Source organism: Equus quagga, chromosome 4, assembly GCF_021613505.1.
Source record: "Equus quagga isolate Etosha38 chromosome 4, UCLA_HA_Equagga_1.0, whole genome shotgun sequence".
Taxonomy (NCBI): Eukaryota; Metazoa; Chordata; class Mammalia; order Perissodactyla; family Equidae; genus Equus; species Equus quagga.
Genome location: NC_060270.1, coordinates 33248395 through 33265028, shown reverse-complemented (window position 1 = coordinate 33265028; position 16634 = coordinate 33248395). Strand labels below are relative to the sequence as shown.

The following is a 16634-nucleotide window of genomic DNA, read 5'->3' as shown; positions in this document are numbered from 1 at the left end:
TCACCACCCAGAATAAGCAATTAATGTTGTAGTCTTTTCCTTCTTTAGGATAATTTTCATTCCATGAATTCCCTGGAATGATAAAATTAGGTCAAAAAGTATACATCGTTTTTTTCTAAGCCTTGACTGTCTGTTTCCCTTGGAAATTGTACTGCCTTTACACTCCTGTTCACTATATGCTAAGATAAATTTGCTGGATAATCTTAGGGAACAATGATCCTTTTCAATTCTAAATGGCTCCGATGGGTCTGTTGTAAGGCATCATTTATCCATGTAAGAGCAATGGCGACATCTTGTTTTCACTGGATTTGTTACTAGTATTAATATGCTTTTAATATTTCGATGTATGTTGTCTTATAGGGGAAGAGGGAGGACTCCCTCCCCCAACTCCGTTCCCTCCAGATCTCATAACTGGTCAAAGAATTAAAAAGGCAGGTTAGTAGGAGAAAATAAAACAAAGTTTAATAACATGTAAATATGGGAGAAACCCAGGAAAACTGAGCAATTTGCTACAAGGGCCAAAGTTGCCACCTTAAATACCATCTTCAGCTAAAGACAAGGGAGGATGTTGGGGATAGTGGTTTAGGACTTCAAAGGGGAAGAAGGCAATTCATATGGAGATGCAAAAGCAAATGTTTGTTAGACAACTTTTGCTGGGCCACCTATAGAGAATGTGGCCTGAGACAGAATTTTGATAAAATGGGCTTGTGGGTGCCTTTCTTATCACACCATTTTACATTATATGATAGTTATCTCATGGTATTAGCTCCTGCCTGGATCAGGCCTTCTATCCTAAATTCTTTTAGGCAGTTGGGGAGAAGGCCAAATGTCCTTCCTCAGTCTTCTGAACCTTTATTGTGTTCAGCTCTAAATAGTCCACATACCAGAGTGGCGCATCTTGGGGTGGCCTGCCCTGAACCCCATCAGTCTGTTTAAGCAGGGATAGAAGGGCATGTTTTGTTGAACAGGTGGCGATGAGGAATGGAGTGGACTGCTCAGATGCATGGCACTCTCTCCTATCAGGGAAGCTATTGAAGAGGTTACATTCCTTATCCTTGCAAAGATGTCCTTACGACTGGCACAGAGCTGGAATCATTCCAGATGGAGGTGTCTGGGCTCAACTTCTGCACTGCTTGTGGCTGTGAGAATTTAACTGGAGCTGAGAGTTTCCTTCTTTCCTGGATCTCAAATAGTTCAGTCTCAAAGTGCTCCACTTCTCTTCCCCAAGTGCTTCCAGAGAAGACAGCCTGGGGGAGAGGAAGCGCTGCTAATTAAATCCTCCCTCTGTTTTCCAGGCACAGGAGCCTTTCGCAGATGTCTGTTGTGAGGCGCCTGTTCACAGAGTGTGACAAATACAGAAGCAGGCTTTCCTCCTCCAAAGGCACAAACCTTCCTTCACAGGTTACAGGGAACTCTAGAAATGCACTGACTTCCAACCACCACTGTATAGAGGCAGCAGACCTGCATAAATAGAGCCTGTAGCTGCCAGGAGGCCAGAGTGCCTCACTGATCTCTCTTTCTCTTTCACACACACGCACGCACGCGCACACACACGCATTAAATTTCTCCTGCTTCTTCCTGTGTAGCTTGTATTTCTCATAGGCCAATCTTTGCCTTTTGTACACCTAACTTTAAAAAATTACCTAAAACTCAGTGAAGCTTTCCCTTTGTAAGACAGCACGCATCATGGTGGTCATTCTAGACTCAAAGCATGGTTGGGAGTCCTGGATGGGTGTCCAGGTGCTGCCAAAACTATCCAAGTGTGCCCTGGGTGAGTCCCATCAACTCTGTGATCCCCAGAGAGATGGAGATGAAACCATCCTCCTAGGGCTGCTGGGGGGATCCAGTGAGATAACCTGTAATATGATCTGCAGAGGCCTTCTCCCTGGTGAGTCCCCTAACCAACTGTGTTTTCTCCTACATTCAAAGCCCTCCGGATGACTGTACATGTCCCTGTTTGCCTGAGATATTCCCAGTTAACTCCCATCATCCTGGCATAATTGTTAATAGCACCCTTTGCATGCTCAAAAGTGTCCAGGTTTATGCAACAAATTACATGGTCACACTTTTTTACCTCTTTTGAATACTCTCATTAATCTCTATTTTAAGAATCAACTTGCTGGGGATAGGGGCTGTTTCTCACTTTCTGGTATTTCACAAGAATCTAGGAAATTTAATTTGTCGGATTAAGAACACCGAGAAAGCCCTGAGAATAAGATGGCTTTCCCAGGAACTCACAAAACTGGGCATGAAACCCTCCTTCCTCGTAGTGTTGGCAGTGTGCTTACCATAGGAATGACTATCCGGCTTCAGTTTGAAAATGGCGGCCTGATGAGAGCACTTTTCACTAGGCTAGCATGTGCCTTCTGTTTTATTTTGTTTTGTTTTGCTTATATTACAAAATAGAAATAAACTTATTATGTTTTTATTTGTCATATACAATCATTGTAAGCATCCAGAGACTTATGAAAACAGAAAACAAAAATCACCTGTAACCCTACCCTCCAGAGATAATCATTGTTAACATATATATATTTTTTTTTGGTGAGGAAGATTGTCCCTGAGCTAATATCTCTGCCCATCTTTCTCTATTTTATATGTGGGATGCTGCCACAGCATGGCTTGATAAGCAGTGTGCATGTCCGTGCCTGGGATCCAAACCCACAAACCCCAGGTCACCGAAGCGGAGCTTGCAAACTTAACCACTATGCCACCAGGCTGGCCCCATTAATATTTTATTTTAGTTCTTTTCAGACCTTTTCTAACCTCTGTCATATGATAAATGAATGTACATATGCAAGTCCAAGCTTTCTTCCTTCCTTCCTTCCCTCCTTTCTCTCTTCCTTCCTTTCTTCTGTTTGTCTTTCTTTCTGAATTCTTTTAACAAATTTGAATAACATTATTCACAATATTTTATAACTTACTTTTTTCTATTAACAGTATATTTTGGACATCGTTCTGTGATAAAAATACGCACTCACATTTTTAATGACTCTGTTGTATTTCACTGTATGGTATAACACGTCTTATTTAGCCAGTTCCCTGCTGATGGGTTCTTAGTTTCGCCATATTCTTTTGCTGTTAGATATAATGTTGTGTGTGTCTAATATTGCTATCACACACAATATTTTGCCATTAGACATAAAGTTGTGTATTTTTCTGCTATTAGACATAATGTTGTGATGAAGAACCTTCTATATTGACGTCTTTGGGCATTTGTTCAAATTATTTCCTTAGGATAAATTTTTAGAACTGCAATTTTTCTGTTAAAAAACCTGCTCAGTTCGAAGTGCTTTTTGTGCCCTATTACTACCTAGGTAGCACACGAGAAGGCGCAGTATTATTGCTTTCACCTCTTAAATAAGCTTCAGTCTGGTGGATGTTTAAGCAAAAATGCTATGAAATCTTGAAGAGAATTTGTCTCGTAATTATTTCATATTACTCTTGCCTTCTTCAGCTGCCTGTTCCTTGCCGTTAAAGATGAGAAAATGGAACTACTTGCAGCCTCCTTTTCTTTGTCTAGAGGGTCTCTGCTTCTCTCCCCTGGTAAATGGCCCTGTGGGATTGTGGAGTTTGCATTATTGAACTGCATCCATCAATGCCTCTCTTTAGTTCACGTGTGGGTGGGTTTGTCAGTTTCAGGAGCATCATTTGCTCACTGTAGTCTGTTTTGCCATAGCCAGGGCACAGGTGACTTTTCTTCTAATGAGAAGATTATTTCTTCCCTTGTTTTAAGCTGAAGAGATGTCAATGATTGGGAGTTCCGAAGCATTCCAGCCTGTGTCTCTGAAGCAAGAAGGAGATGACCAACCCTCTGAGACTGATAAGCTGTCCATGGAGGACGGGGACCTAGGCAAGGACCCAGTGCCAAGCCAGATTTCAAGACAGCCAAGTGTGACTGAATCAACATTCTACCCCAATCCGTATCACCGGCCTTATATCTCACGGAAGTACTTCGTTACACGGGTAAAATTGTTGGTGCTCTTAAGTACTACATAAGACTTCTCTTTAAAAAATCCTAGTATCCTTCTATATACCACATGTTTTACTAAATGTTCTCACATGTCTCATGTAACAATCATAATAACTGCGAAGAAGTTATCCTTATCTCCATTTTACAGATGAAGGATCTGAATTTCAGAGAAGGGAAGGGTCTATATTTGATCACCAGATAATACTGAGGAGAAGCAGGTCCTCCAGCCTCCATAGATCTTTGGCTCCTCAGTCCTGTGTTCATGCTAAACCTAACATCAACCAATTAATGTTCTGTGGAAAGAGAACCAGAGCAGCTAGAATATAGTGCTGTGATCCCAGAGTTGGTGTTTACTGTATATTTGAAAAGATATGGGTGATGGAGTGAAAAAGCTTGCTGAGAATAGGCTGAACTTCAAGGGTCTATGTTGGGATACTGGTATTACAGTGTGGGAGCAGGCACTTTAAAATCCCAAACCTATAGCTGCAGTCTGGAGCTGAGCTCTCTTCCCTGTGCATTGGAGATGGGAAAGTAAATGGATGGATGGGTAATGAGGACGGGTTTGTATATCTAGATGTAAAAAATGATATTTAAACTTCTAGCATTTGGATCAAGTGGAGATTGGACAATGTGTTTCTAGTCCCTTTCTTTGTCTTGAACTCTCTTTCCCACTTATAGATCTTCTTTCCCAATCCTTCAACATTCTTGTCAACACAGTAGTGGTTAGCTCATAGGCTACAATCAAGTGGGGGCAAAATCAGGGATTTGCGTTGTAGCAACAGAGACCATCTCATTTTTCAAGTGTACGTGGAACATCTCTATTGAAAAAATTTTTTTCCACTTAATCTCATAAATAAATGAGGCCAAGGTTCTGTGGCTATTTGCAAAGCTTTAATTAATTAATCCTTATTTTGTAGCTTTTAAAATGTATCTTTGGTTAAGACAAAGTTTTAACCAAGGGGACTCAATGTGTTATGTGTGTGTTTGAAGATAACGTGTACCCATATCACCTATATTCATTGACTCTTCCGTGCAGGGTGCTTTGGTAGGTGCTGTACTGTGTTTGTGTGAGTCTTTTTGCTTATGTAGGACATATGGTTTGTTTTCCAAAGTATGGGAACTTTATTGAATATGCCAAGTTAAGTTATAAGATATAGCTGCAGAGGAAATCAAAGATTCCTCTAAAGTTTTCTTACCGTTGATATTGATCATGTAGCAGTCAGGGTTTGATGAGAGATGAACACCCATGAGAGATACAGAATAAGGGATTTATCATTGGAAGCTGGTGTCATTATGAGAACTGGCTGAGAAATCTATGCAAATCTCTTGTCTTTGCATCTAGTGACAGGCCTGAAGTTGCTATAGGTCAACCAGTTGGCAGTTGTGAAGAGGAAATAGGGAATAGGGAAAAACTGGAACCTGTATGGACAAACTGGAATTCCCCATGACCAAGTGGAACTAGTGAGGAAAAACTGGAACCTGTGTCTGTCTCTTACCGAGTCTAAACTTGAAGATGTGAGTCCCTTTCAGGAGACACTGGCATCTTTTTCCACTGAGCTGCACACTTAGCCCACAGGAAGGAGACTCTGTGGGAGGAGCTCTGACTGTCACAAAAGGTGCTGCCCCAAGCCATCAAGTGAGCCAGGAGATCAGCAGCTGTGAATCTGAGTTGCCACAGTGCCTGGTGGCCTGCACTCATCTTCAGCAAGGAAAATGACTGATGTTTCATTTCTGCCTTTCCAGTCTTACACAAACATCTCTTGTGGCCAACCCTAATTTGGAAACAGACGGGAAAGGGAATTCTAGAAAATATAGTTTCAGCTTAGCTAAATTGGCACAGTCAAAAGCCACCATGGAGGTTTTATGTATTTATCTGCATGATGCCTTTATTTGTATGGCTCTATGGAGCTTAGAAAGTCAAGGCCCTGGGAGCAACGCTGTGAGGCAGGCAGGGAAGGGTTTCTCACTCTTGTTTTAATGGTAAACATACTGAAGTTTCAGAAGAGTGAAGTGACCTGTCTGAGTCACACAGTATTAGTGGAAGAGCCAGAGCTAGAATCTGTATCTTCTGTCTGGAAGGCCAGTGCTCATCCTACCATAATGTACAATTGAATTTATGGCCTATTTATAAGGATTTTTAATGTCTGACTCTGATCCATGGGAAGAGCATCTTCTCTATCAGGTGTATAGAAAATAACCATAAGTTCTTGGGAAGGAAAGCCTTCTTCTAATCTTATTAGTGAGTCCAAAGTAGACCTGAGGACTCCTTAGGAGCCGTGAGGACTGCATTCCTAATGCACTCAACCTTTACTCCTTCAGACCAAGAGACGTGATATGAAAAGTTCTTTTTAGCATGTGAGTATAATGAATGTGCTTTAATGTATGTGAGGATAATGAAAATACAGCTGTTGGCTCAACTGAAATTTATAATGATAAGTGTTTTTTTGAATAAATGAAGGAATGATCCAGTTTTCCTACCATGTAAACCACAAATCTGGTCTGATGTAGTGGTAGTTGAGAAAATGGGGGAAATGCATGTATGTATGTGCGTGTGTGTGTATGCATTTATATTTACATACAAATTTCCTCATCTGCAAAGTGTGGATAAAATACCAGTATTATATGGAGGTTTAAATAAGTTAACTTTGTAAGAGTACTTAGTAGGGTAGCAGTAGAGAGACTTAGGTGAAAGTAGCCGATTCATTTTCTCAAGGAATAGTTAAATAAGACCAAGGCTCTGAATGATTCAGATCTATGAAGGATTCATCATAAAGTATCACTTCTCAGAACTGAAATGAGATCTATAGATGATCTGGTCCAGTGATTCTCAATCTTTACCAAGCAAACAAATCATCAGAGATCTCGTTAAAATGCTGCTTCTGATTCAGCAGGTCTGGAGTGAGGCCTTAGATTCCACATTTACATAAACTCTGTGGCAATACCAATGCTCTCTGTCCACAGACCACACTTTGAGCACCAAGGAGCAATCTACACTCTTGTTTTCATAGGCAGCCAAGGCCCAAAGAGGGACAGTTGCTTGTGCAATGTCTTGACAATTAGTGAGCACTGACTTGCCCAAGAGGCTAGTAAGTGGCAAACCTAGGGTTAGAACCACAATTTCCTAATTTCCAATTCATAGTTCTATGATCCCATGCAGCAATTAAAAAGAAATCAATTTATTACAGTGTAATAATTTACAGTATGTATGTTTCAAATTCAGAAGAACAGTACGTGAGTGAGTAGACTAATTCCTTGGTCAAGTGTTTTATTTTATTAAAAGACTTTAGGGGCTGGCTCTGTGGCCGAGTCGTTAAGTTCGTGTGCTCCGCTGCGGCAGCCCAGGGTTCGGATCCTGGGCGCGGACATGGCACCGCTCGTCAGGCCACGTTGAGGCAGCGTCCCACATCCCACAACTAGAAGGACCGGCAACTAAGATATGCAGCTGTGTACAGGAGGGGTTTGGGGAGAAAAAGCAGAAAAAAAAAAGAAAAAGATTGGCAACAGTTGTTAGCCCAGGTGCCAATCCTGAAAAAAAAACAAAAAACAAAAAACCCCTGACTTAAAAAAAAAAAAGACTAAAATCATTTCACAGGAGGTGGATTATTAAAGAAAAAAGGAAAATATGGATAAGCAAAATAAAAGTCACCATAATCCCATTGCTCAAAGTTAACCAAAATATGTTGAATGTGCTCTTATACATTTTGGTGCATATCCTTTCTTACTTTTTTTCTTACATGTACAATTTGTTGTGCAAAATAGGATTACAGGCAAAATATTTCTTATGTCAGTAACTTCCATAACATGATTTTTAACAGCTCCATAATATCCCACTGTGGAGCTGTCCTACAATTTATTTAACTTTTGCTGGATGTTTAGGTTGTTTCCTGTTTATATCTTTTAACCCATAAAGGAAAGTTATTCCTCAGCTTGCTGTTGCAGGATGGCACCCAGTTTCTCAGACGCCAGGAGTGGACACCCAGTGCTATAAAAGAAGGAGGATCAGTTTGATGAGTTTCAAGCTAGATATACAAAGATGTGACTGATATGGAAGTATAAACTAATTCAGGACAAACAAGAGGCATTTTTGGCATTATAATCTCGTAAATTAGATCACACCTCTCAATACCAGATCATAAAAGAAGTCAATCTGGTCCCTTAAACCTCCTGTGTTTTTTTATGGGTTACTCTGAGATGTTGCCTCCTTCTCTCAGTCTTCTAGACCATTATTTATTTATTGAAACTTTGCCCTTCTGATATAGCTCAGCAACATTCTTGCTCAGAGCCAGAAGGAGCCTCAGAGAATATCCAATCCAACCCATGAAACACACAAAGGAGATATGACTCGTCCAAGGTCAACCAGCAATTTAGGGGCCATGCCAGGACTGGAAGCTGGCCTAGAAGCCAGGACTCCTGACACTTTCCACCACCCCTCCACTGCCTCTGACAGTGCCTTGGACAATGAATGAGACATCACAATAATGAAGGGCTGACCCACTTGCTATCAGTCTGCTTGGATAACCTTTTCCTCCTGTTTTTGTTCATCTGCTGTTACTGCTTAGACATATCTAAAAAAGGCCTAGTGCCATCTCTGAACAAAAGTACCCCTCAAGGCTAATAACTCGAGGTATTATGATAATCACTTTAGTTGTGGAGACTGATATTCAAAAGTGACTTCTTATGAAAGGAACAATACTTGATCCGCATGGGGAAAGATATTTTTAAACTCCCTGTAGGAATCTATATTTGCAGATACCTTATCAGAAAGTTGAAAGCGATTAGGGATGGGGAATTATCTCTAAATTTATACTTGAGAATGTAAATTACATACAAACTAATGGGGCTAAAACTATTTGATCTTTTAATATTTAATTAATGGTTCCCCCTGGCCTTTTTATAGCCTGTGTTCTATTGTGAGCAACGAGACTTTAATAAGCAGGTTTGGGACTTCCCATTGTGTGGCAAGATGTCGTTGCTTTCATGACACTAATTTGGCTTTCACACTCTCTCCCTTTCCCTCTTCTCTTACTACAGGGTTCCTAGCGTCTTGCTCTTATATTGGGAACAACTAAATATGTTAGCTGTATTGTATTATTGTCTGTGTGATCTTCTTTCTGGTCTAGAAATTATATATCTCACTGGGCAAAAGGTTTCTCAACTCCCCTCCTTACACTGAAATCCCTTGAAGATTGTAATAGAGTTGATGTTTCTTTCTGAGGGCAGATACTTAACAATAATGAAATAAAATACATTTCTTTCATTTTTAGGGAAAGATGACTTTGCAAATCATATACAATTTGGAGCTGGTTTTCTTATCTTACCTATTTACCACAAAGTGATCCTTCTCTGGACATGATGACACCCACAGGAGAGATCTTACTGTGTCTCAGTCCCTAGGAGCATTCCTTTCTATGCCCCCCCTCCTCTCACTGTCTAGTTAAGAAGTCCAGGACAGAGGAAAATATTAGCCGGGGACAGGAGTGTTTCTTGTGTGACAACTGGCCCCAGGCTAGTCTAGCTCAAGGAAACAAACACATATGTCTTTGAAATTCTCTCAGTAGGTTTGTTTTGACTGAAGATATTCAGTGCTAGACTATTAGAGAAGATATTGCCTATTATGCTATGTAGTCCCTTATAAGTAAGGATCCCCGCTAATGATTTTTTCTTAAAATTGAGAATTAGAAATATATATGTCCTGCCTTGTGAAGCTCTCTTTTATCAGATGATGAGTACATATTATTCCATCATTATTTCCTATTAGTTTTAGTCTGCAAGGAGTCTCAGAGCTAATTGTTTCGTTTCAGTAACCATTTGATCCCCAAATCCTGGTATGATTATTTCCCTTCTGTTTAATATTAACAATAAAAATGATAATAAAGTTTTTTATTATTCAGCGTTACCAAATGTTTTTGGCATCTCCTGACAGCTCTGTCACAGTTAATATTATCGTATCCATCTAACGAATGAGTAAACTGATGTACAGAATGACAAGATGACATAATGTGTGTCTCACAGCAAGCAGAAAGGCTGGGACTGAAACCTTGTCCTAGACACAAGTCAAAGAGTTCACATGTTTTATTTCATTTCCAACACTCCCTGGCTGAAGTTTATGATAGTACCAATAGCAACAAATGGAGGAAAGTAAAATACTTTATTGGAGTATAGTGTGTAACTGTTCCATAAGGGCATGACCAGTGTTTCTACTGAAGGTAAGAACGTCACAGACACAGTGAGGACATTGACAGAACTCCAGAGACTTTCACACCATTCGGTAAAGAACATGCTTTATTTTTAACGTTTAACTTTTGAAAAAGTGTACAGTAAAATATCACCTTCATCCACTGTCCCCATCCTTCAAGTTCCTTTCCCACCCTTAGGGCACCGTTGTTAATGGTTTCTACCTATTCTGTTAGACTTCCTTTAGGTATATACAAGCAAACACAAATATTTATCCTTATCCCTTATCCTCCCTTTTACTCAAAAAGCAACATATCTACCCTCTCTTCTCAACGTTCTTTTCTTTCACTTAATAATATATTTTGAATCTTTCCATTTTAATACAGGTTTCCTCATTGTTTTTTACATATTCACCACATTCCATTGTATGGATGTGTCCCATAATATATCTAACTAGTTTCCTATTGATAGATATTTGGGTTGTTTCCAAATTTTTGCTATCCACAAATAAGCCTACAAAGAACATTTTATACATATGTCATTTTGCACATACACAAGAGTATCTATAGTAGAACTTCACAGAGGTGGAATGTGTGGATCAAAGGACAGATCCTTTTGATAGATTTTGCCAATTGCTTTCCATAGGGAACACAAGAAGGAAGGTTTTGAAAAATTCTACAGCATTATATTCATCTTCACATATTTTTGGCAAAGTGCCTGGCTTAAAAGCACTCAACAAAATGCTTATTTTAGGATTATTTCACTATTTTCCAATTCCACTTATGATTTTTTTCTTCTGGAAAGTGTTGGTTTTACTACGAAGTTATATTAGCTGAGGCAGAAATTATATGACTACAGGAGGAGAGACAGTAAAAATACCCATGATGAGTCATTAAAGAAAGTATCATTTTTTAGAGAACGTTGACCAGTGAGCCTGGTAGAGTCAGGCTGCACCTCAAGGAGCTGAGGTTGGGTGATGGGAGACTCGTCATGGGATATAGAGAATTTCCTTCCACGGTAGTCCAGTCCTACTAGCAGGGTCACTGAAACCAGTGATGTTGGCACAACATCCTCTGTCAGTGGGAGCTCAAGGCATGTTTGATTAATGTCCCAGAACTTACTGATTTCATGACACGCAGGTTTCAGCAGGCATGGGGTGCCACATTAGCTTTCTGACAACACTTTAACCAGAAGCAAAGGATGAAAAGAAAGTTAGAAATCATTCAGTCCACTGGCTGACTGACCAATTCAACAGGAAATTTGTTGAAATGATAGAATCAGAATCTCTTGGTGTAAGGGCTGTGATCATGTTTTCTTAAAGATTTCCAGGAGGTTTTGATATGAGCTTGGCTCAGAAAGCTTTAGTTCAGTCTACTCAGTTGTCTTATAGATAAGGAAATGGAGGCCAAAGAAAGTCAAATAATTGGCTGTAGGTCACAGAATTCATTCATGACAGATCTGGAATATGAACCCAGGTCAGTCAACCCTTTGTTTAGGAGTTGTCATGTCCATTTCCTGGATGACTTGGGCTGTGTAGAGTAAAATGGAGGGGAGGGAGAGAACTAAGTAGGTAAAGCTCTGTACCATTTACCCTCACCTATTCTTTTCCTGTTTTCCATATATGGATTCTGATGTAAGATTTTTCTTGACCAATGGACTCTGTGGCCAAAATGTTTCAAAGCCTTTTTTCACAGACTGAGAAAACAAACAAACTCAAATCCTACTACCACCCCACCTCTGGGAGGAAAAGGTGGTTGAATGAGTCCTAGCCAAGCTGGTGTCCCTGTTTCCTTTTGTGAGAAAAGGCTCTCAGGCTGGTAAAATTAGGAATGTTAATATTTTAGAGAAGATTAGGTGCTTAATATCAAAGCCTTATTATATAGAGAATACCTGAGAACTTGTAACCTACTCATCAGTAGCCCAGGGTTGGCAGTGAGGCCAGCACTGTGCTGTAGGCCTGGAAAAAGAAGGTTTGGGTTTCTTGCTTTGTCTCTGCCACTTCTTAGCCAAGTGAACCTGGCAAGTTACTTCCCCACACTTGCCCCTGTTCCCACACCTATAAAATGAAATGGTTTACACTAGATAAGCTCTGGGCTGGGGTGGTTGTCAACCTTGGCTACACATTGGAGTCATCTGGAATGCTTTTAAAAATCCTAATGTACGGATATGTGGGTCCCATCCACTGAGTATCTGACATAATTGGCCTGGTACACGGCCTGGGCCTTAAGATTTTTAAAAATTTCCTTGATGATACTGCTGTGTAGCCAAAGTTGAGAATAACTGCCTAGAGAGCAATGGTTCTCATAGTTGAGTCTCACACCAACAGCATCACCTAGGAACTTGCTAGAAATGCAAGTTCTCAGGCCCACCCCAGACCTACTGAATCAGAAACTCTGGGGACAGTGCCCAGAAATCAGTATTTTAAAACACACTTCAAGTGATTCTGCTGTGCACTGAAGTTTAAGAATCATTGAGCTAGAGGGCCTATGAATTTCTTAGTACAACAGGGGTTAATCAATTTTTAAGCTAGAGGTAGGCCTCTAAGTAGGAACACCTGCGTAGAGAAGGGTGAAGAAAGCCAGGAAAGGAGACAAAAAAGCTCATTTCTCAGAGTCAGCTAAAATTATGCTCAGGATGTTGGAAGAAGGTTTGTTTTTTGTGTTTTGTTGTCACGTGCTCTTTGAAGAGAGAAACGTTTGATTTAAGAAATATATATATTGCTAAATGCTTTCAACATCCTGATAAACACGTTTGTTTGGAAAAGCTGGTCCTCTGAAAACGGCTGTCTTCATTTCTATGAAAAAGCAAGAGTAAGATTATGGAAGACAGGACTTGGATCACTTTCATCTCATCCAAGGAGAGCAGCTTAGTAAATACCAGAGTCCAAGACCAGCTCTCCAGCAGGCAGTGCCTAGAACAAACAGGCAAATGCAAGAACTTTCTTTCCTGATCAGCTTTCTGGAAGAGCTGCAGGACATACTAACTAATCCTATGCACAAAGAAGGCTTGGTCTTCTCTAAACTAGGTATTTTCTTCTTCCTACTCAGCCAGGAGCCATTGAGACTGCCATGGAAGATTTGAAATGCCACGTAACCAAGACTTCTGGAGAGACCATTCAAGGCTTCTGGCTCTTGACAGAGTGAGTAGTTATGGCTAAGTGAAGGGCAGTGGAAATGTAGCATTTTCCTTGACACCACTGTAACAGAATAGGAGATGGGCCTGTGGAAGAATTTCTTCTGGTTCCTATGTAAGGTAATTAATTGACTGACATATCCAATTAGAGAGTAAAGTTTCTCGGTACCCCACAGCTGATAGTACGACCAGATTTGACTCCTACAACTGTTTTCCGGGCTAGTCACTTCACTCAACCATTACTATGACTCCTGGAAGTCAGACTTTGATCATTGCTTTCAAGGACTATTGCAGTTGTCTCCTAACTGATCACCCTGGTTCCAGTCTCTGTCTCCCACAAGCACTCTCCCTCCAACCACATCAGGCTACTAACCATCCACTCTGGGTGCAGTGGAAAGGAAGGCTAGGAAAGAGTATGAACGAAGTCAGCATATACGGTTTGAATTTTATCTTATGCACAGTAACATGAGCAGAAAAACCAGGAAAATCCTGCAGGATAGAGAAGACAGGCCACGTGTCCAGAGCTAGGATAAAAATCAAGTCTAATACTTAAGTCTTTTTGCTTTAATAACTGCCTCCATTCACCAGCAAGGTTTATCTTAGCAATAAGGGCTTTCACTGCGAGTGACACCATGAAGATGGCCATGCTTCTGGCCTGCTCTGAAACTCTAGTGTCTGTGCAATCTTTTCTTCACCCACCAGGAGAATGTTAGCAATGCCATGGTCTTTACAATGTAAGTAAAATATTCACATAATAAGGGAATCACTTTTTTTCTTGTACAGAATCCGTAATATTAATTGGAGAATGCAATTAGAGCTTCATTTCAGATACTTAATCAGTTCAGTAAGTTTTCTGGCTTAGTAACATGATCACTGAAGGATCTAGCAGAAAAGCTCAGTAATTCCTATGCTTTGAGCGAAGAATTATTTAATCTTTCACCACTGGGCAGGGCATCTTTTTTGATTAAGTTTCTGGAGGGTAACAGTTGAATGTTTAACCATCCAGGTCAGCACAACTCCCTCAATCAATGAAATGGAGAACCAGATCAGCTGTGAGTCCATCTGACTGACCACCATATTATTTCAGTGTTTCCAATGTGTTCCAAGAATTGAATGAAAATGAACTTTTGAAAACTAACCTGACAACTTTTGAGCATTTGTTTCTTCATCTATAAATGGAGATAATGATATGTACTTGAAGAGTGGGTGTGAGGACTAAATGAGATAACATTATAAAACTCTTAACAAAGTCCCCAAGATAGTGGATTTCAATAGATATTAAGGCCCCTCTATTCACAAGTACTAACTGTTGGTAAAAGGCCTGTTTTTGGAAGCCTTTATTTCTGTCCTAGCCACCTCTATTTCTATCATCTCTGGTTACCTCTAATGAAAAGGAAAGCCTACAGTTCAGGCTTTTCTCTAATTCACCTTTTACCAGCCCACATTTTATTCCCCACTCTTCAGCTCCCATCAGCAGAGTAAAATTTGACTTGTGCAAATGAAACGTCTGCCTTGATTAGGACAGATGTCTGTGTAAATTCTAAAGGTCAAATCAAAAGTAAACCCTTACAAATTTTGTTTCTAAGGTGCATCTCAGTAATGGGGATGAATGAGCAAATGTGGTCCTTCAAAATCCAGTAGTGACTGTATTTGAATTCTCAAAAAATAGAATCAGTAATTTCTTTTCTTTTTTTTTTCTGCTTTTTTTCTCCCCAAATCCTCTCCCAGTACATAGTTGTATATCTTAGTTGTGGGTCCTTCTAGTTGTGGCATGTGGGATGCTGCCTTAGCCTGGCCTGACAAGCAGTGCCATGTCCATGCCCAAGATTGGAACCGCTGAAACCCTGGGCTGCTGAAGTGAAGCACGCGAACTTAACCACTCGGCCACAGGGCTGGCCCCAGTAGTTTCTTTAATAGTGAATATGTTAATTGTTTGGTTTTATTTGTAAAGAAGTTTGACTCATTTTTTGGTTCATCTGAATGTTTTTGTTCAGTGATTATACAGGCCTGTAGATATCAATTATCCAAAGATAAATCAGATTGTGTGATCCGCATTGAGGTTTAGTAGCATAATTCTGTGTGTCTGATTTAACATCAACTAGAATGATTGGTAAAACTGGTAGTTTTCAGATTAAGTATGAACAGCTGTGCCCCAAAGACCCAAGTTTTGCACCCCGTGTTGAACCTAATAGGAAGCTCAAAGAGGTGGTAAGGACTATCTGGCAACCAGTTTTCTATTTCTGTTTTGTTTTTTGGTACCCATTTATTTTAAGGACAGCAATAAGGCTTGTATCCTGTGCACATGGAATTTCAAGCAACCACATTTGCTTGTTTACTGACAGGCTTTCTTCCTTTGCATACTGGAACCCATTTCTCCTCTTTAAATGGTAGTTCTTTTGTCTTCTGTTTGGTCTTCCTCTCTGACAAAATCCTCTTACTCCTCCCCCACCCCCATGAAAAGCTACCACCAAGAAAAGATCTGATTATAGTCATTTCTACCATAGTAAAAATTTGCCAGTTTCTTTTCTTTGCCAATTAAGCCTTACAGCTGGTTCAAATAGCCTTCTTGCAATGGAAAGAGCTGCCAGTTGGAAAGAAGATGGTTCTGGCATCTGGACTAAATGAATAGGCTTCCAGTCACTGTGACTGTTTGAGCAGAAGGTGGGAGGCTCTTTGTCAAAGGAGGTTGGTGTAGAGGTTTCGAATGACCTTTCACACTTAAGTCTTTTGCTTGTTTGTAGTGCGTCAATAGAGGGAGAGGTAAAAACAACAACAGCAAAAGCAGACAGAAACCAACCACCCCAAATAACAGCATTAAAAAAACCTCAACGAAACAAACATATAAACACATAGGCCCAAAAAGGTGAGAACCTGGAGCTACTCTTGTCCCCTCTCCTCTTTATCAGAATGGAAGGAGAGCCATCCATTCAGCTCTTATGAATTACAAGGGCTATAATATCGACCAACTTCCCCAACCGCACAAGACTCTTTTCAAGCATAACACTTGTGTGTGATGGAAATGACTGGGCTTTATGCACATCGACTTTCAGCTCTGTCATGAGATGCTGCTCATTCAACAGTTTAAAGAATTCCTGCTTTCAAACAAGTATTCCAATTTTGGGATGATGAGAGTAACAACCCTTTTGATGTAGAGAGCACTTTGTAAAGTATCTTCACGTCCATGAACTTGCTTTAGCTTCGCTACAGCTTTGCTGGTTTTATGACTGCCATTTTACAGATGAAAAATGGAGACTAGGGAAGATGAAGTGGCCAGATGAAGATCAGACAGAACAAGGAAGATGAACTGCACTCCTGTATTTGGGTTCTGATCCCTTTTCAAGGGTGTGAGGTGTTG

General features: G+C 40.2%; 1 protein-coding gene across 5 annotated transcripts in view; it reads left to right on the top strand.

Annotated features, from left to right (window-relative positions):
- Positions 1-16634, top strand: part of TPRG1 (tumor protein p63 regulated 1) — a 132257-nt gene that overhangs the window by 24525 nt on the left and 91098 nt on the right. For 3 of the 5 annotated variants that reach the window (XM_046659888.1, XM_046659887.1, XM_046659889.1), the window contains 2 exons: positions 3737-3966; positions 13195-13286. In XM_046659888.1, coding sequence (XP_046515844.1) covers positions 3737-3966; positions 13195-13286 — 322 coding nt within the window. Of the gene's footprint in view, positions 1-3457; positions 3547-3736; positions 3967-13194; positions 13287-16634 lie in introns of all 5 variants that reach the window. The other 2 variants (XM_046659890.1, XM_046659886.1) reach the window with 1 other exon arrangement.